The sequence below is a fragment of the Poeciliopsis prolifica genome, unplaced genomic scaffold, assembly GCF_027474105.1.
Source record: "Poeciliopsis prolifica strain line A6 unplaced genomic scaffold, Auburn_PproV2 SCAFFOLD056, whole genome shotgun sequence".
In the NCBI taxonomy this organism is placed as follows: Eukaryota; Metazoa; Chordata; class Actinopteri; order Cyprinodontiformes; family Poeciliidae; genus Poeciliopsis; species Poeciliopsis prolifica.
This window is the reverse complement of record NW_026562431.1, coordinates 2,273,779-2,294,493: the sequence shown is the minus strand read 5'-3', so window position 1 is coordinate 2,294,493 and position 20,715 is coordinate 2,273,779. Positions and strand designations below refer to the sequence as shown.

Sequence of the window (20,715 nt, the reverse complement as noted above, 5' to 3'; positions counted from 1 at the left end):
GTTGTCACATTTTTTTTTTTTTTTGTCATTTAGTATTAAACGTTTGAGACAATCTTGTCATTCTTGTTTTCAGCGTTTCATCCCTGACGGAAAGCAGATGGTACTTGTAGCATCCAATAGTTTCCTCCTAACAGGCATCAGCACCTCTGCGAGAAATGACAAATGTAAAGTCAAACGCAGATCAATTGGTGGGAACGAACTCGGATCTTCTCTGAGGTTGACGTTTTGTCGGAGAACAAAAACTCTGAAGTCCTCTGGGCATCATGTCAGGATGGGTGTCAAAAACTCACCAGTACTGAAACAGGAAGTATTTGACAACTCGCATACAAATCATTGAATGACACAAAACAAGACATTCTGTAACTGTAAAAATGATATTGTAGCGTAGTTGTTGTTGTTTTTTTCTTTTGATAGACATACAAACTAAAAAGCTTACTTAAGCATCAGAGTTCATTTTGTGTCTTGCTTACCTAACCCAATTAAAATTGGGTGTAAACATTAATCTCTCTAAAGATTTAGCTGGATATAATGTGCATAATCCATCTGTTTACAGACAGAAACAAACACACAGGCCCCTAGGGCTTAAAAGTACCTCTCTACCTGTTGTTTAGCCTCTGAAAGCTGGCCGGTGAAACTCTCCTGACAGAAGTTCTGTTCACACTTTCACCGATTACCGTCAGACGACGTCGACTCGGCCTCTGAGGTGTCGTTGCAATTAAAGGTGTGAAGAAAACATGCCAGCAATGACAGGATGCAGACAAGCATCGGCGTGATGCAACTGCTGCCAAGATTTTTCACCCGAGTTGAAAATGTCTCTTGACTTTAAACGGGTTCATCGTCCGGATAAGGAGCTACACTTTCAGTAAAGAGTTGATCTCAGTGGCTCCACAGAGAATCTTCTGCTTTTACTCTGAAATTTCACGGCCAGTTTGATTTTTTGTGTTTTGTTTTGGTTTTATTGGGGTTTTTTTAGAGCTCAGTTAACTACAAAATTAACAGAACTACGGCACGGACAAGATAAATGGCTAAGGCACACACACAAAAAAAATAAAAAATACCTGGGGTTGTGTGTCGTTCCTGCATCAGTTTTTATCATGCTGCTTAAACAGCGGACTGAACACACATATCAGTCCAAGTAGAGCTACAGATCAAGAACTTTTGGTCTCGTTTAGTTTGTTTTATACATGTAATATCACTAAAAACGATTATTAATAAAAGCTTCAACCACAATGGAGCTCTGAGAAAATTCGGTTTTTGTGTGTAAAATGAGAAAACTGACTTTTATTAGCATCTTCGACAAATAACGCGAAAGCATGTCCAGGTGCACGCTTTCGCGCGATTCCCTTTCAACATCATCTTGTGTTTCAATGACTTCACACTCGAATAAGATCATTAATGTTAGTTTAACCTATATATCTGTCCACAAAGTTGAAGGTTCGGATCTTACACAAAGCAAGTGGGCACCAGGGTCCTGCTCTTTCTGAATTACAACCGTTCAGCCTCATCCGAAAAGACCAGCTGAACGTAGCGAACGTAGCGTCCACCTGGGCCAGATCAAATTTGGAACACCAAGCGGAGGAGGGCAGAACGTGAACGAAGAAGTGACCTTGCTAGTGGTGAATGAAACAACAAAAGGTCCCAATCCTGATGACATTGTCACCCCTGTTTCTCAGAGACCTTCAGCAGGTATTGATGCCAGGCCTTTCTCTCTGCAATCTGCCAGTATCACTCCAAAGACACCCTCCATTACACCTGCCATGAGGAGACCCATCGAACATGTGTAAGGTTGTGATAAAAACATTCAAATCCAAAGGTTTGACCTGAAATCAAAGGTAGAACCACAGAGGGATTGAATTCGACTTGCTCAAAGGTGAGAGGAAATCCTGGCCAACAACTTTGACAGGAAGTGTCTCTGGCGAACAGGAAGCAGATGATAACTGAAGAGCAAAACAAACGATGAAAGGGTTGAAAATTTGTTCTACACGACAAACAAGTGAATTGAAAATGTTTCTTAAAGTAATTTCAATTTAATTCATGTTTTGTACAAGTTTGGTTAAAGTTATTTTCCAAATGTCTGTACAATGTGTGTTTTATTTGAAATGAAGGCTGATCAAAGATTCAACTGCGTCTTCTGTGCCACAAAAAGTGGACAATCCTGCTTTCAGTTTGTTCCCCAAAACTTTCATTTGACTTGGAGAGCAAGAAGTTGTGCAAAGTGAGGGGGGCGGAGGGAGTCAAACATTTGCTGCTAAGGTTACCTAAAGGGGTTGGGATGGTTAAGAAAAGATTAAATCAGCAGATCGGAGGAGCTGTGGACGTGCGAAGATGGAGAGCAAGGAGGGAGGTGAGCTCTGCTTCCCACAACATCCCAACAGCTCCTGCAGACGGCCCAGACCCAGCTGGTCTGAGGGCGTCCTCCTGAACGTCACTTTATTCATCTCTCTGCTAACTGTGATGCTCAACTTGCTCATCATCATCTCTGTCTCCCATTTCAGGCAAAAACTTGTTTTTAGAGAGTAAAATTTCTGCAGACTGCAAATGAAATCTTTGATAATTTGGTCCAATTATTATTATTATTAGTGTTCGTGGTGGCCGTGTCCCAGGCTCGTGCCATGCGCTCCAACGTGGCGGCCGTGACCCTGTGCTGTCGGTGGGCCTGAAGTCGAGGAAATCAGAGCTGAAAGCAGCAAGGACCCTCGGAGTAGTGGTCTTTGTGTATCTAATGTGCTACTGTCCGTTTTATGGTTACGTTCTTGTTGTGGTGAACCTACCCAACGTGCCGTCTGTGCCTTTTCTGTTCTTCCTCTTCTACTTTAACTCCTGTCTCAACCCTGTGATCTACGCCTTGTTCTACTCCTGGTTCAGGAAAGCGATCAGGCTCATTGTCACGCTGCAAATCCTGCAGCCTGGATCCTGTCAGGCCAATGTGCTGCAGTGACTCGTGCTAAAAAAATAAAATAAAATAAAATGCTGAAACACGTTTGATAACCACCAAACAACTGATAATTACATGCTTTGTTTAATGTGGTTCTTAAGAAAATGTATCGTCTCATGGCTGTTTTTTAAAGCGACAATAAGCAACATGCATGTCATTAACCTTTCAATACTGCTGCACAATTTTAAGGCTGAAGGTTTCCTTATAAGCGTGTGTGTATGTGTGTGTACTGTTGTCACAATATTCACATCACATACATGTAAGAATCGAACACAAAGGAGTCAAAGAAAATTAGTCCTCCCATAAAGTTGTAGGGTAAAATGTGTTGAATCCTTTGCAGAAAAGCTTTTTGTTGCACCGACAACCTTCATATTTTTCTCACATAGAGAAAAAAGTCCCATGCGTGGCTCTTGTTGTTGCATTAAGCACCACTGGCGTTGGATGCTGCCATCCTGCATATTTCTGGCTCAATACGGCTGAATTGAATGACGGTAAATGATGAGGCCTTTAAAACGTTCACAAAAAAGAAAAAATGTCTCGACCATTTTCTAAGTTCTTTCATTGTGTAATCCGTCTATATGGCCTTTGTCTGTCTCTGCTTAAACTTTTATAAATTGACTAAACAGAATCTCCATTAAGTTCTTTTGAAATGTTATTGAAAAGTTTAATGAGATTATTCACAGAAATTGAAAGCAAAACAAACAAAAAAAAAAACTTTGTTCATTACTGATTGAAGTACAAAAAGTTTTGTTGTGAATTAAGGTTAAGGTTCCTCACACCCTCCTGGAAAAAGTCACCTTGAACTTGAACCGGTGCCAGTGACTGTCTGTCATAAACGACTGGGGTTTCAAGACATAACAAGCCTACAGAAACAGAAAAATTGAATACTTTGACATTTCTGTGGCAAACCATTGTTGTATTTTGAAGGCCTGGCAGAGGATTTCCCCCTCAGTGGATGGGAATGCCACACAGGCACAGAGAACAATGACTGCACTCAATCTGAAACGACAGATTGAGTCGGAACTGCAGATAGTTAGACTGCAGAATTTGGGTTAAGCGCAAACTAAGTGAGGTAAATATAATGAGGCATCGCTGTCCAGCTTGGCCAGCACAGGTGTCCTTGAGGCATCTAAATGAACAGTCCTGCTCATTGTGACGACTTACCCACTCAGCCTCCCCATCTCTCCACACAGTAGCAAAAGGCCATCTGCAATCAGCAGCATCAGAGGACGGGCTTGGCTATACATGACAAGTAAGCTGAGGATTTACAAAAGTTAGTTGTGAGCCTTGCTGGGCTACATTGTAGCACAATGCCTGGCCTCACAGTGCAGACAAGACGTCCCATCTTGCTGCCTTCGGTGGGAGTCTGTGGAACATCTCCACTTCCCAATAGCCAGGCAGTCAGTGCCACCACACTGCGGCTCAACAAAACCATCAACAAACACACATCCAGTTACTTGCTTTTTTCTGACCTTTCACAAATTGTCATGTTGTCATAGATTGTCATATTGCAATCACAAAATCTAAGACTAAGGCGTATTCTGCTGGCCCAGAATTATGGGCCATGATTATGCAATGATTACCTCGCAAAATGATTGGCAGGTCTACAGGTTGTGGAGCTTTTGGCATTTTGGTTTGCATGAAAGAATCAAAGCAAAGTCCAGGTTTGTTTTCCATGAGGGAATCTCACTATGAAATGATACAAAACACTGAACTCAACCAACCATTTTGAATCAGACAGAGGAAAGTTTTGCGAAGTCTCCCAAACACAGCAGTGTCTTCGTCAGGGAACTGTAACAAATTCATTTTTGAAATGGAGGTTCACTCCAAAAATCAAAGATTGTAAATGATGAATAATTAGGTCAAAGTAGAAAAAACACATAGGATAATCTTGTATCGTAGCACACATATATTACATGACGGCTAAAAACTTTAATTTTATACAAACGCTTCAGAACAACCACCTTGAATTGTGGTTATTAGTTGTGCTTTCATTGCCATGGGTCCATGTCCATCAATGGAAATAACTTTAAAAACATATAAAAATGATCCTTTGTCCATTAACAACTCCATAACACACACACACACACACACACACACACACACACACACACACACACACACACAGACACACACACACACACACCCCACACACACACACCCACACACACACACACACACACACACACACACACACACACACACACACACACACACACACACACACACAACTCCAGTGAGATTAACAATGTTTCTCTGTAAACACCTTTTGTTCCTAATGGCTTCTCGCTGAGCCTCATTTGACGGGTTTGTTCACACCTCTATGCATTAGTCACTAGACCTCCAAGGCATCGCTGCAATCAAAGGTGTCAACATGTTTCAGGATACATAGCATGATGCAGATGATGCAATCTCTTCACCAAGCTCTATGTTATGACTTGGAAGTTTTCTGACTTCTGGCATCAATTAAACATGAACAACATGAACAATTCTTTTTACAAGTGATAAGCCAGAAAATCATCATTTAACATTTGTCTCTGAAAAAGTTGTGATATTTCAGTGCTCAGCCCCTTGTTTTAGGCCACTGGTACGACTCTTGCTGTTAAACCAGTAAAAAAAAAAACAGGGTCAGAGCTGGAAATATAAAAAAAAGAACAATATTTTTTTTTCTTCATGTCTCGAAATGTTAAATGTACATTAAATTACATGTTCTTGAATAAAACGTTGTAAAGGTGTGTGTCTATTCACCAATATAACAACTATCGATGCGAATAAAGAGCACAAATTTCTAAGAAATCCCCCAAAACAATTAAATAATCACATCAAAAGTTAGAAACTCTGTCTTTAGTCATTTCTTTGCTCACCAAACATATTAGTGTGTGTGTGAGAGAGAATTTCTCAATGCCAGGTAGTAACGTAAAATATTTAGTAGACCAGCACTTTCTGAAGTTCAGTCCATTTTCTTGCATTAGCTTACTGGCACATAGGTCACATTCAATATGACTCGACCCGTTCCATGAGGCGCTTAGCTCTGCTGTTTGGGGTTCAGTCAATCAACTCCGCTTCTGGATTGGTTGCTTTACAACAGCCGGCCAATAGCATGTCAAGCAGCATTATAACTTAGTATTTCAATTTCTTGAGTTGCACTGCATTATACTTCCTCTGACTTCATGTGAAACACCTCAGTGATTCTGACGATAGCCAACTTACTTTTTTTCCATACTTAGTATCCATCTCCACATAAAAAGATGTTTGTTTGCCCATCCTGTAGTGTTCACCGATTAGAAAATGTAACATTTTTCAAGCTTCCAAGTGGCAGCAACACCAAAAATCATCTTATTTAAATGGTGCTTTATCGTCACGCAACTTTCCATTAACATTTGGATAGACTTCCGATAGCGATACAAATATCTGAGGTTTAATATCGGTCGATATCGATCCAATACAGCAAACCGGTGCTGAATTGACTTAAAATGTTTCTTTTTTCTAAGTACACCGATAGCTTCACCATCTTGGCCAAACATGCAGAGACGACACAAATTGAATTTGCTGTGTCAGTGCAACACAACTCCCGACGTAAAAAAACCAACAAAAGTAGTTTGACTACTTTGGACGTGTAAAAACTGTAACAAATCTTCAAATGATTCAGAAAGTGCAATTAGGAATTCTAAACAGAATGGAAAATAAATAATAAAGCATGATTATCACTCAGAGCACCAAAAATAGAATTAGACTGAATAGATATGCCTTTATCCACACAAAAATCTAGAATATTTTTTAATATCGAGGCCGCTACAGATATCAGTATTGAATCAGTGTACCTCTAGCAATGTATAGCATAAAAACAAAATAGGATTTATGTTCAGTTTTCCTTTGGGGTCAATGAAGTTTTTCAAATGTGAACATGACCACCAATGAAAACTTGACAATGCGCCATGGAGGAGTGTTAACGTGATCTGTAGAGAGCAGAGGAGGGGAGACGATGGAGAAGCAAAAACTTTTATCAACCAGCCACAGAAAGATGCGGTCAGAGAGACGGACGCCTCGGCATGGCCACGGAGGACGAGGAGGAACTCTGTTTCCCGCAACTCGCCAACAGCTGCAGGAAGCCGACGCTTCATTGGTCTAAGGCCGTGTTCCTGAACACTGTCCTGTCGTTCTTCTCTCTGTCCACCGTACTTCTCAACCTGCTCATCATCATCTCAATCTCCCACTTCAGGCAAAGACGAAAACAGCTGGATAGAAACGTGCAGAGCCGTCACTTTAGTGTGATTCTGTTTTCACAGGGCGTTTGCCTTTCTTTCTTTCTGTCTCACTCCAGGAAGCTTCACACCACCACTAACCTGCTGCTCCTCTCACTGGCGGTCTCAGATTTCCTTGTGGGTCTCCTGCTGATGCCTGGAGAAATCTTTCGAAGCACAGCCTGCTGGTTTCTTGGGGATATCATATGCTCTCTGTATTGTTACCTGGTCTGTCAGATTGTCTCTGGTTCCATCGGAAGCATCGTTCTGATATCGTTTGACCGCTATGTAGCCATTTGTCACCCTCTCCATTACGCCACCAGGATCACTTTGGGAAGAGTCAAGCGTTGTATCGGCCTGTGTTGGCTTGGTGCAGGTTTTTACAGCGTGTTTTACATGAGGGATGAGCTGCTTCAACCAGGCAGGAGCAGGTCCTGCCTCGGAGAGTGCACGTTCACGATAAAGCTACGTGACCGGGACCGTTGACCTCGCTCTGAATTTCATATGTCCAGTTTCGATCATCTCGTTCTTGTACGTGAGAGTGTTCGTGGTGGCCGTGTCTCAGGCCCACGCCGTGCGCTCCCATGTCCAGGCCGGCACGCCGCAGCGCTCGGCTAACGCGCCAACCAAAAGGTCAGAGTTGAAAGCAGACCCTGACCCGGGTCTGAGCGTTCTCATCGTTGTGTACTACCTAATGTGCTGCTGTCCGTATTACAATTACTTCATTGTTGAGGTTAATGTGACCAGCACTGCGTACGCATCGTTTTTGATCTTTCTCTTTTATTTGAACTCCTGTGTGAACCCGGTGATCTACGCCCTGTTCTATCCCTGGTTCAGGAAGGCCATCAGGCTCATTGTCACCATGCAGACGCTGCAGCCTGGCTCCTGTGACGCCAACATACTGTAAGCCACGCTTCCCTGGAAATACACCTGATGCTCACAAAAGACACTAAACTAGGAATTCAGTCATTAACACTATGACAAAGAACATGTACATCGGTAATCCTGTATGAGTCAAACAACATGCTTCAATGATCACATCAATTTTTAATTCCATTTCATATACATATATCTATGAGAGTATGTTTGTATGCATGTGCAGTTGTGTTTAGTGAATTATTTTGAATATAACTTTTAAGCACTGAGCTCACATTTCTGTTTTTCAAAGTAGGTTTTTATTGGTCCAATGTAATATTGTAAATTTAAATGTCATGTTTCCAATAGCTGTAAGTGTTAAAAGCATCATAATCAACAGAAATAAAAGCTTTCTACATCTCATTTGTGTGTAGGTAATCTGTGAGTTTTGCCTAGTGATGAAGTTCCTAAGATCAATAAAATTTGTAATATTGTTTTAAAAAATGAAAAGCATCAAGAAGCAATATGAATGGCACTAGGGTGTGGGGTTAACGTCATTCAACGTGTGATGCATTACGGGAGGAGGAGCACAACATGGAAACAAAAATATGCTGCGGATCAGCATCCTGCTCAGACTGCGGGGTGAAGCTCAGGCCTCGCAACGATGGAGGCGCAGGACGAAGCTCAGCTCTGTTTCCCACAACTTGTCAACGATTCCTGCAGGATGCCGAAGCTCCAAGGGTCGGAGACGGTGACGGTCCTCGGGGGCATCGCCTTGTCCTTGGCCTCTCTGCTCACCGCGGTGCTCAACCTGCTCATCATCATCTCAGTCTCCCACTTCAGGCAGAGATCAAACCTCTCAGGAGAACCTAGACTTGAAGTCTTTGAAACATTCTGAAAAACTGATTCTCTGAACGTGACTTTGTGTCGTCGAAACTTTGAATGACAACTGTTGCTCTCTGTCTTCCTTCCAGGCAGCTCCACACCCCCACCAACATCCTCCTCCTCTCTCTGGCCATGTCTGATTTCCTCGTCGGCCTCCTGCTGATGCCGGGGAATCTCTTCAGGAAAAACACCTGTTGGATGTTGGGGGACGTCTTGTGCTTGCTTTATATTTACGTGATTGCTCTGATCATCTCTGTTTCTATCGGGAACATCGTCCTCATATCGATCGACCGCTACATAGCCATCTGTGACCCGCTGCAGTATCCCACCAGGATGACCCTGACCCGGGTCAAGTGCTGTGTGGGCCTCTGCTGGCTCCTGGGAGCCTCCTACCGGCTGCTCTACCTGAAGGACGAACTGATTCAGCCGGGCAGGAACAGGTCCTGTGTTGGAGAATGCATGTTCTCTCCCAACTCCATTGCAGGACCTTTTGACCTCATCCTGAATTTTATTGCTCCAGTTACGGTCATCGTGGCGCTCTACACCAAGGTGTTCGTGGCGGCCGTGTCTCAGGCGCGCGCCGCTCGCTCTCGCGACGCGGCCGTCACGCTGCGGCTCTCGGTGAAGGTCGTGACCAGGAAGTCGGAGCTGAAAGCCGCCAGGACTCTCGGTGTGCTCATCGTCGTGTATCTGTGCTGCTTCTGTCCTTATTACTGCTACTCCCGCATACTTAGGAACGTCGCCAACAACACACTTATGACTTTTTTCGTCTTTTTGTTTTATTTTAACTCCTGTCTGAACCCTTTGCTTTACGCCCTGTTTTATCCCTGGTTTAGAAAAGCAGTCAGACACATCGTCACTTTGCAGATTCTGCAGCAGGGCTCCAGTGAGACCAACATACTGCAGAGGCCCGAGTGAAAGGAGAACGAAAAAAAACACCTGATGTGCTGTAATGTGCAGGGCTGGACAGGGAGGGGGAAAAATTGCCCTTAATTACCAGAGAAAATGTGTATGTGTCATCATTTCAAAAGCAGATATGAAAGTGAGAAACTTTCATAGTTTTATGAAATATAGAACACTGATGTCAATAGAGACATTTGGTGACACTTTATTTCAAGGGCTGAACATTACACTTTCATAAACACCTTCTATGAACATGAAGTCTTTATGAATATCTTCATGAAGCGTCATCCGGTAAATAGTGACACTTTTAATGCAACGTTGTTTTAAACGTTGCATTGAAAGTCTATTAAAAGTTGCAACTTTTAATTTATCTCATAAATGACACTTTAATGTAAAGTTGACACTATTGATGACACTTTCAAAGCAACTTTGTATTAAAAGTGTCATTATTTGTCAAAGGACACGTCATGGCAATAGTCATAGACGGTCATGAAGACTCCTTCATGTTCATAACAGTTCATAATCATAAAAGTCATGATTATGTCAGTCTGATGCACCGCTTCAAATAAAGTGTTACTGGATGTTTTTATGCAAATATCAGAGCATCAGCTCATTATGAAAAAAGAATATATATATATATATATATATATATATATATATATATATATATATTGCAAAAGATACATATATCTTTTGCAATATATATTACAAAAGAGTTCAGTCTCAGTTATTTATCATACCAGCCTGATGAAACCAATATCTTAAAAATAATAATTGACAGAAAAGTTCAGCACTAGCCTGCTACGCCAGTCGGTCGCTACATGTGTATGGAATAAACAAATATATAAGAATTTATTAACAAAATGAAATGAACTTGAGACCTGGGACATTTTATTCAACCAACTCACTAAGGTGGCAAAACACAACTAAAACTTCTGAGAGAAACGTCAAACGACGAAACTAAAACTGCCAGAAGTTAAAATAGATAAAAATAGAACCATCAAAGTGATGTCATAGTTCAGTATGAATAGTGAATATTGACATCGTTAGGAACTGTGTTGTTAGTGTTAGCTAATTCAAGTTTGTTTGTTTGTTTTTACCAAAATGTGCCATTTATTCTTCATACAGCACCAGAAATGTCTAATAATAAAACCTTATCTCCAGGAAATGATGCTTTAATTTTTTCTGACTGAACTACAAATCAATAACCCAAAAACATTTCATTTCCCTTTGGGATTAATAAGGTATTTTTGAACTGAACTGAAGTCAAGTAGCCTCAAACTTTCCGCTGGGAAACTTTGTGTAGTTTGTAGCCACATTTAGCTTTCTGGGACTGTGTGATGTGACCTAATGGCATTAAACAATGGAAAAATACCCATAAAAGAGATCAGATAAACCTGACTGTCTGGTCTGTCAAACATTCCCTGGAAAAAGTTTTAACAGTCAGAATAAAGCATGCATGCCTGCTCTGTTTGGATTCAGTTCGGAACACATAAAATGTTCATCCTCAGCTGTTATTGCTACACCACACCCACTGTGAGCCGCGTCAGCCGTGGTAAACAACCTGCAGGCGTCGCATTTCCAACTGCGGCCCTGGTTCGCCTGGAGCAGTTTGGCCATGGTTTCAAGCATCCCTCTAAATGTTCTCATCGGACTCGAGCTGTACAGAGTTCGAAGACAGTCATACTTTAAGGGTAACATCAGAGAGATGAGCTGACGGTGAGATCCTGTAGTGACACACCGTGAGACGTTATTATACTTTGAGAACGTAATGACAGGTAACGCCGTTGCCCGCCAAGCAAACAGACCAATGATGACTTCAGCTGAAACGTTTTGGCTACATATCAAACATGATCCAAGGTTTGTTGAATGAGGTTCAACAAGAGCGAGTCGTGTTGCAACACAACTGATTGAAGTTTGGCCTTCGAGTCCGAAATATTCAAGATGGACAAACTGAAGTCGTCTGTTGTGGTGAGTGCACTTTAAAGAGTTTTTTAAAAGCTCTAGTGGCCTTCATTTGACAGTAAAGTGGGTAATTAGAGGAGGAGGAAGACATGGAGCAAAGGTCACCGGGCCGGGAATCGAACCTGTGACAGCCCATCAAGGACTAAGGCCTCCATATGTGGGTTGTGCTCAAGCCCTGCACCACCTCAGCTCCCCGACACTTTGAAGAGTTCTTGATGTGCCACATTGCGCTGGTCGTTTTATAGAATAACCGCTGTGGAAGCTTCTACTTTTAACCTTTTTTCATTATATTCATGTCATGGTTCGAACAGAAATTCATCTCTGCCTGTCGGGAAGGAGGAGCAACTTCCAGGTTCTACGTGAAGCGATGCTGAAGAGGGGAAGGGGGCCAGAGGGCGGAACAAGATAAAGCCCCAGTCCGGCTCAGAGGTCTTCCATAGCTGCTACTGGAGGACGATGGAGGCGGATCATAAAGATCTCTGTTTCCCTCAGCTGCGCAACAAGTCGTGCAGGAAACCGACACTCCCTGGGACTGACGGCGTGCTCTTGAGCGTAGTCCTCGCTCTCATCTCTGCGACCACGGCGACCCTAAACCTCCTCGTAATCATCTCGGTCTCCCACTTCAGGCAGAGACTTCAGCCGCATCTCAAACGCTAAGCTCATCGATGAAAACCAGGTGTGACTCAAAAAGTGTCTTTGTCTTTTCTCGCAGGAAGCTTCACACGCCAACAAACGTGCTCCTCCTGTCTTTGAGCGTCTCGGACTTCCTGGTGGGCCTCCTGCTGATGCCTCTGGAACTCCACAGAAAAGTCGCCTGCTGGGAGAACGCTCTGTGTTCTCTGTACGGGTTTCTGATTGCGCACGTCGTCTCCGCTTCAATCGGAACCATCGTCCTCATAGCGGCTGACCGCTATGTGGCCGTTTGCGATCCTCTGCGGTACCCCACCAAAATCACTATGGGGAGAGTGAAATGCTGCGTTTGCCTGTGTTGGATCAGCAACGCCGTCTACAGGCTTGTCTTCCTGAAGGACGAGCTGTTTCAGCCGGGCGGGAGCAAGTCCTGCGTTGGACAGTGTGCGTACGTTGCCCAGCCCGTTGCGTGGCTCGTCGAGCTGACCTTGTTCTTCATTGTCCCGGTCACAGTCATTGTGGTTCTGTACGGGAGGGTGTTTGCGGTGGCCGTGTCTCAGGCCCGGGCCATGCGCTCTCGCGTCACGACCGGCTCGCATCACTTTTCAACCGTCAAGAAATCAGAGCTGAAAGCTGCCAGGACTCTCGGTATTCTCGTCGTCGTCTACCTCACGTGCTTCTGCCCTTACTTCTGTTACTCCCTCGCTGAGGTCAACGTGACCAGCACGTCGTATGCGTCGTATTTGATCTTTTTGTTCTACTTCAACTCCTGTTTGAACCCTGTGATTTACGCCCTGTTCTATCGCTGGTTCAGGAAAGCCGTGAAGCTCATCGTCACTCTGCAGATACTGCAGCCCGGCTCACGAGAGGCCAACATACTGTAGATGATCTGTGAACGTAATGAGATGACTGCAGACTTTCACACCTGAATATCAGCTTGCCCTGGTTCTACTGGGGGACCAAAATTGCATCAGTTTTTTTTTTCATTTTCAGCTGCTGTATCAAACAATTGAAAACCCTTTTCCTCGCCTGAGGCTGTTTCTGCACCAAACTTCAGAATACGCCGAGCGCAACTTCCTCTTTCGCAAAATGTAAATGTAAAATGTAAAATGACTGTGATTGGTTGTTTCTAGAGCACTAGGAGAAGGCATAGGAATTAGGATTATTTACTTAGTTTCATGCATGATCTGATAATGTAATGTCACGAAGACTTCAACAAAAACGTAACTTTTTCTTTTTTGTTCTTGACTTTGAAAGGAGGACGTTTACACCCTGAGGCTCTGAAAAGAAACATTTTTAAAAGTCTAGGAGAAGTCTTTCTGCTCTTGGTCTGAGTACCACCAACTACACTGCCTTTATTTTGTTTCATTTATTTATCTTTATTCACTTGTTATTTGTGGATATTGTATTTCACTGTCAGGGTTATCTCAAAGGTTATTTTTTCTTATTTGTGGTGTCTTCATTATACTTTGTGCAAATGCTATTTATTTTACATTAGTCTGGGAATGTCTGCTGTTCAGGCATCTTTTTGTGGCTTAAAACCTTTTATAATTGTATTTCTATGAATCTCTTTGTATAATATTTATCAACATATTGCTAATAATCAATAAAAATACATTTGGAAATACATGAACCATCTGGTCAAGAAGCTCCTGCTCTGTTTGACTTCTGATTGGAGATTCAGGAAATGGCTTAAGGACAATTCCACCTAATCTTTCACCAGCCTTATGACTTTTTAAAATTGTAGCATGAACAAAAGATGTAAATAATGACCTAATAAAAAAAAAGAAATGCATGTAATCACAGGGGGAGGAGGAAGCAGAAACTCCCCAGAGAGACAAAGCAGCAGAGAGGAGGGAGGACAGATAAACATGTGCAGCAGGACAGGATCAGGTCAGAGAGCTGCAGCCGTCTGAGGATGGAGATCCAAGACACAAGTGATCTCTGTTTCCCACATCTCCTCAACAGCTCCTGCAGGAAGCCCACACTTCACTGGTCTGAAGCCGTTCTCCTGAACTCTGTGCTGCTCTTCATCTCACTGATCACTGTAGTGCTCAACCTCCTCATCATCATCTCAGTCTCTCACTTCAGGCAAACAGCAGCTTCTCAGCTGAATCTACTTCCAAATTTAGCATTTGGAAATGCCATGCTAAAAGGAAAAGGAATTGAAATTTAGATATTTCTTCTAAAATTGATGCATAATTGTTATTTTGTCTCCTTCCAGGCAGCTCCACACTCCTACAAACATCCTCCTCCTCTCTCTGGGTGTTTCAGACTTTTTTGTTGGTCTGCTGCTGATGCCTTTAGAAATCTACAGATTTACATTCTGCTGGGGTCTTGGGGATGTTATGTGTATTTTCTTTTATTTTTTGATAAATACCATCCTTGGCACTTCGATCTGGAACATTGTGCTGATATCTATCGATCGCTACGTAGCCATTTGTTACCCTCTGCATTACCCCACCAGAATCTCTTTGACGAGAGTTAAATATTGTGTTTCTCTGTGTTGGTTCTGTGTTTCTTCCTGCAGCCTTTTGTATTCAAAGGATGAACTGATTCAGCCTGGCTGGAAGAATACCTGCATTGGAGAATGCACATTTTTTATAAGCTACAATCTAGGAACATTTGACCTCATTTTTAATTTCATTCTTCCAGTGACGACCATCATAGTTCTGTATCTGAGAGTGTTTGTGGTGGCTGTGTCTCAGGCTCGTGCCATGCGCTCTCACATCACAGTCGCCACGTTTCATTCGGCGACATCAGCAACAAAGAAATCAGAGTTAAAAGCAGCCAGGACTCTGGGGGTTCTAGTTGTTGTATATCTAGCGTGTTTCTGTCCGTATTACTGCTACTCATTAGTTGGGATTAGTTTAACTAATACCCCTTATTCATTTTCTTTGTTTTTCCTCTTTTATGCCAACTCTTGTCTGAACCCTGTGATTTACGCTCTGTTCTATCCCTGGTTCAGAAAAGCTGTTAAAGTCATTGTTACTCTCCAGATACTGCAGCCTGGATCACATGAGGCCAAGCTACTGTGAACACTCTGCTGACTGACTGAAATCAGAACAAGAGAGATTCGTCATTAAACATTTAGAATGAATGGTCTGCACATTTAAATGAACTGTTTTGTGTCATAAATCAACACAAAGTAGATGTTGCTTAGGGGAACAAATGTACAAAATATTATCTTTGATCTTTCTTCTGTTTTAAGATTATTTAAAATATTCAAAAATGATTCTTTAAACTTTACACAGCATTATAATACATTTGATTGTACATTTATTATGTTATGTAATTGTTCATTCTGACTTTGAGATTGATGCTAACATTTAAAATCACTTTAAGCTACAGTTTTAAATTGATACGGTAAAACATATTAAGGTTTTTTTTTAAATGAATGATAAGGAGAAACTTCAATTTATTTGCTGTTTTCCATCTGATACACGTATTTTTTATTAAATTAATTCACAGAGTCTTGACGGTCTGCTGTTGATGCCTTTTGAAATCTACAGAATTACATTCTGCTGGCTTTCTCGCAGATGTTATGTGTGTTTTGCTTTTTTATTTGATTAGTACCATCATCTGTGCTTCTGTAGTTTGTTTGCAGGGGAACAAACTACAGGCAACTTCAGTGACATCATTTTAAAGTTGTGAGCAGTAGACAGTTAATGTGTGGACTGATAGTTTTGGGCCGATGCTTTTATTCTGTCTCTGTGGGTCACTTTATGAACCACTGATGTATGTGCAAAGTTTTTACAATATATTTACTGCTCTGAACAGCCAATTTTATTTTTGCTCAAAATAACTTCATTCCTGCAAACCTCCAGTAGGGCGGAAAAAATGTTCATTTCAATCCAAAATAACTGACTTCCTGTTGGGTTTGCACCATGGATCCAAGAGACTTTTATGTCTCTTGGATCCATAATTTCCATCTACTTGTGGATGGAAATCAGTTGTTTTCATGAGCAGTTAATATTTTGCTTTACTGAAATACATAATCAATATAAAGGATAGTGATGTTTATTATAGATTTTAGTTTTTACGTTAGAATTTCTTTTAAAACTCTAGATGTCGACAAAATATTGGTCTGGAGTCCTGCAGGGAGCTGTACTAGGACAGATCATAGTGACTTTGGTTGAGCTCAGCTTTAATCTGTGGAAGTCAGAGCCGAACGTGTGTCAGCACCGTGACGTCTGATTTCGTCACGCTGTCATGGCCATGCCTTCCAATGACAGCTCATTGTGCTCTAAAACAAGTGAGACTAACTTGTTGTCTGTCTTCTGAAACATAAACATTTTGATTGGATGAAGGGAGTCCGAAATGGAACTTCACACAGAAAAAATAACTTTAGATAATGTTAGCAATCGACCACATTCAATATTGGGGAATCTGACCTTGGTGACTAACACAATGTTTGGTGCCAATTGACGTTTTTATTAGCGCTTTCACAAAAAAAAAACTAAAAACGTCATAATGCCAAGTTTGTCACTTGGTCATACCCCTTAAACTTGTTTCAAAGCTCAAGATTTTGATAACTTTTAATTACCCATCTCTTACCTGAATACTGAGCAAAAATGAAGCTGATTGTTCTAAATCCCAAAGAGGAGTTTGTTAAAGATCAAGGAGGATAAACATCAAAAATGGCCAAATTTGCCTTTTGACCCAAAATGGCTGCATTCCTGTACTTTTTAGGACAGACATCCAAAAGACTTTTTTCCGTGATTTAGGTCGTATCTACCTAAGTACCAGGTTTTAAATGTCTACAACGTGCAGTTTAGCCTATCTCATGTTAGGAGAACTGTAGGGAAATTTTGTCACATTGAAATTGAAATGAAATGAAATGAAATTTTATTGAAATTTAAAAATTTCCTGCGAGGAAAAATTTGGGGTAAATTTTGGTGAATTTCGGGGAATTTTACATTCCCTAGTAAAGACATGGGGACGTGATTACAATAAGCCTTCACACAGCCATAGTGAAATCAAAAGCAGAGACCAATAGTGAGTGACTGGGAATGAAACAAATGCAATGTCACTGAGTCCTAACGTTAAAATGAATCCTAAAAAAAGTCTAAAGAGGAGGAGAAGGAAGCAGAAACCCCAGAGAGACAAAGCAGCAGAGAGGAGGGAGGACAGATAAACATGTGCAGCAGGACAGGATCAGGTCAGAGAGCTGCAGCCGTCTGAGGATGGAGATCCAAGACACAAGTGATCTCTGTTTCCCACATCTCCTCAACAGCTCCTGCAGGAAGCCCACACTTCACTGGTCTGAAGCCGTTCTCCTGAACTCTGTGCTGCTCTTCATCTCACTGATCACTGTAGTGCTCAACCTCCTCATCATCATCTCAGTCTCTCACTTCAGGCAAACAGCAGCTTCTCAGCTGAATCTACAGATTAAGTTTTAAGAATGCTAGGCCATATTTATTTGATAATTGATGCATAATTGTTATTTTGTCTCCTTCCAGGCAGCTCCACACTCCTACAAACATCCTCCTCCTCTCTCTGGGTGTTTCAGACTTTTTTGTTGGTCTGCTGCTGATGCCTTTTGAAATCTACAGATTCACATTCTGCTGGTTTCTTGGAGATGTTGTTTGTGTTTTCTTTTGTTTTTTGATTTCTAACATTATCAGTGCTTCAATTTGGAACATTGTTTTGATATCAGTTGACCGCTATATTGCTATATGTTACCCTCTGCATTACCCCACCAGAATCTCCTCGACGAGAGTCAAATATTGTGTTTGTCTGTGTTGGTTCTGTGCTTCTTTCTGCAGCTTTTTCTATTCAAAGGATGTGATGATTCATTCTGGTAGATCCTGCATTGGAGAATGTAAATTTATCATCAGCTACTTTCTAGGAATATTTGACCTCATTTTTAATTTCATTCTTCCAGTGACGACCATCATAGTTCTGTATCTGAGAGTGTCTGTGGTGGCTGTGTCTCAGGCTCGTGCCATGCGCTCTCACATCACAGTCGCCACGTTTCATTCGGCGACATCAGCAACAAAGAAATCAGAGTTAAAAGCAGCCAGGACTCTGGGGGTTCTAGTTGTTGTATATCTAACGTGTTACTGTCCTTATTACTGCTACTCATTAGTTGATATTAATCTAATTAGTACCTCATATGCATCGATTTTGTTTTTCCTCTTTTATGCCAACTCTTGTCTGAACCCTGTGATTTACGCTCTGTTCTATCCCTGGTTCAGAAAAGCTGTTAAAGTCATTGTTACTCTCCAGATACTGCAGCCTGGATCACATGAGGCCAAGCTACTGTGAACACTCTGCTGACTGACTGAAATCAGAACAAGAGAGATTCGTCATTAAACATTTAGAATGAATGGTCTGCACATTTAAATGAACTGTTTTGTGTCATAAATCAACACAAAGTAGATGTTGCTTAGGGGAGCAAATGCACAAAATATTATCTTTGATCTTTCTTCTGTTTTAAGATTATTTAAAATATTCAATAAATGACTCTTTAAACTGTACACAGCATTATGATACATCTCACTGTACATTTATTATTTTATGTAATTGTTCATTCTGACTTTGAGATTGATGCTAACATTTAAAATCACTTTAAGTTACAGCTTTTAACTGTTACATTAAAACATATAAATTTTTTTTTTAAATGAATGATAATGAGAAACTTCAATTTATTCGCTGTTTTCCATCTGATACACGTATTTTTTTATTAAATTAATTCACAAAGTCTTGACGGTCTGCTGCTGATGCCTTTTGAAATCTACAGAATTACATTCTGCTGGCTTTCTCGCAGATGTTATGTGTGTTTTGCTTTTTTATTTGATTAGTACCATCATCTGTGCTTCTGTAGTTTGTTTGCAGGGGAACAAACTACAGGCAACTTCAGTGACATCATTTTAAAGTTGTGAGCAGTAGACAGTTAATGTGTGGACTGATAGTTTTGGGCCGACGCTTTTATTCTGACTCTGTGGGTCACTTTATGAACCACTGATGTATGTGCAAAGTTTGGTGACTTTTACAATATATTTACTGCTCTGAACAGCCAATTTTATTTTTGCTCAAAATAACTTTATTCCTGCAAACCTCCACTAGGGCGGAAAAAAATGTTCATTTCAATCCAAAATAACCGACTTCCTGTTGGGTTTGCACCATGGATCCAAGTCCGAGACCATGGTCTTGGGCCAGAAAAGGGTAGGGTGCCTCCTCCCGGTCGAAGGGGATGTCCTGCCTCAAGTGGAGGTGTTAGGTATTTTCCTCGAACCTACAATAAAATAACCACAGACAACGTATATGAATTAAATATGGTCAGGCTTCTGCAGAAGGAGAAATCTCCAATCAACAGCTCCTCCAAGCTGTTCAATAGAGAGTTCTGATCTGCTTTCACTTGAGCTCCCTCTTTATTGTCAAAGAAAACAGTCACATGGTGCAGGTCGTAAAACATTTAACACAAACAGACCAACAACTCAGTTCCAGGTGTGATATCTAATTTACAATCTGAGCCCAGTTCAGCTCTAGGTCAAACTGTCACCTAAGACTAGATAAACACCAAAGAAGGTCTGAGAACCATAAAGCTTTACTATCTCGCATGAAGACAATCGTAACCTCCAGGTCAGCCCATACACACGTAAGGAAGAGAACACTTTAACAAAATGATAATATCAAAAAATCTCTAACAGGAGGAGTTTAAGTATCTCGGGATCTTGTTCACAAATGAGGGAAGAAGGGAGCGGGATATCAACAGGCGGATCGGTGCGGCATCCGCCGTGAAGCGGGCGTTGTACCGGTCCATCGTGGTGAAGAGACAGCTGAGTCAAGAAGCGAAGCTCTCTATTTACCAGTCGATCTACGTTCCTTCCCTCATCTATGGTCATGAGCTTTGGGTCATGACCGAAAGAACGAGATCTCGGATACAAGCGGCTGAAATGAGTTTTCTCCGTAGGGCGGCTGGGCTCTCCCTTAGAGATAGGGTGAGAAGCTCGGTCATCCGGGAGGGACTCAGAGTAGAGCCGCTGCTCCCCCACATCGAGAGGTGCCAGTTGAGGTGGCTCGGGGATCTGGTTAAGATGCCTCCTGGACACCTCCCTGGTGAGGTGTTTCGGGCACGTCCCACAGGGAGGAGGCCCCGGGGAAGACCCAGGAAACGCTGGAGAGACTACGTCTCTCGGCTGGCCAGGGAACGCCTCGGGATTCCCCCAGAGGAGCTGGAGGAAGTGGCTGGGGAGAGGGAAGTCTGGACATGGGAAGTAAAGACATGGGGACGTGATTACAATAAGCCTTTACTCAGCCATAGTGAAATCAAAAGCAGAGGCCAACAGTGAGTGA

General features: G+C 41.9%; 4 protein-coding genes and 1 pseudogene across 4 annotated transcripts; all 5 read left to right on the top strand.

Annotated features, from left to right (window-relative positions):
* The first annotated feature begins 6,984 nt into the window (after positions 1-6,984).
* LOC129379275 (trace amine-associated receptor 13c-like) lies at positions 6,985-8,083 on the top strand (annotated as a pseudogene).
* Positions 8,084-8,695: 612 nt separating this feature from the next.
* Positions 8,696-9,834, top strand: LOC129379183 (trace amine-associated receptor 13c-like). The gene is made up of 2 exons (XM_055059832.1): positions 8,696-8,874; positions 9,006-9,834. The coding sequence occupies exons 1-2, from the start codon at positions 8,696-8,698 to the stop codon at positions 9,832-9,834; spliced, it is 1,008 nt and encodes a 335-aa protein (XP_054915807.1).
* Positions 9,835-12,240: 2,406 nt separating this feature from the next.
* On the top strand, positions 12,241-13,298 carry LOC129379263 (trace amine-associated receptor 13c-like). The gene is made up of 2 exons (XM_055059962.1): positions 12,241-12,410; positions 12,497-13,298. The coding sequence occupies exons 1-2, from the start codon at positions 12,241-12,243 to the stop codon at positions 13,296-13,298; spliced, it is 972 nt and encodes a 323-aa protein (XP_054915937.1).
* Positions 13,299-14,332: 1,034 nt separating this feature from the next.
* On the top strand, positions 14,333-15,452 carry LOC129379259 (trace amine-associated receptor 13c-like). Its single transcript, XM_055059955.1, has 2 exons — positions 14,333-14,505; positions 14,639-15,452. The coding sequence occupies exons 1-2, from the start codon at positions 14,333-14,335 to the stop codon at positions 15,450-15,452; spliced, it is 987 nt and encodes a 328-aa protein (XP_054915930.1).
* A 2,148-nt stretch (positions 15,453-17,600) lies between these two features.
* On the top strand, positions 17,601-18,684 carry LOC129379258 (trace amine-associated receptor 13c-like). Its single transcript, XM_055059954.1, has 2 exons — positions 17,601-17,773; positions 17,877-18,684. The coding sequence occupies exons 1-2, from the start codon at positions 17,601-17,603 to the stop codon at positions 18,682-18,684; spliced, it is 981 nt and encodes a 326-aa protein (XP_054915929.1).
* The last annotated feature ends 2,031 nt before the right edge of the window (positions 18,685-20,715 follow it).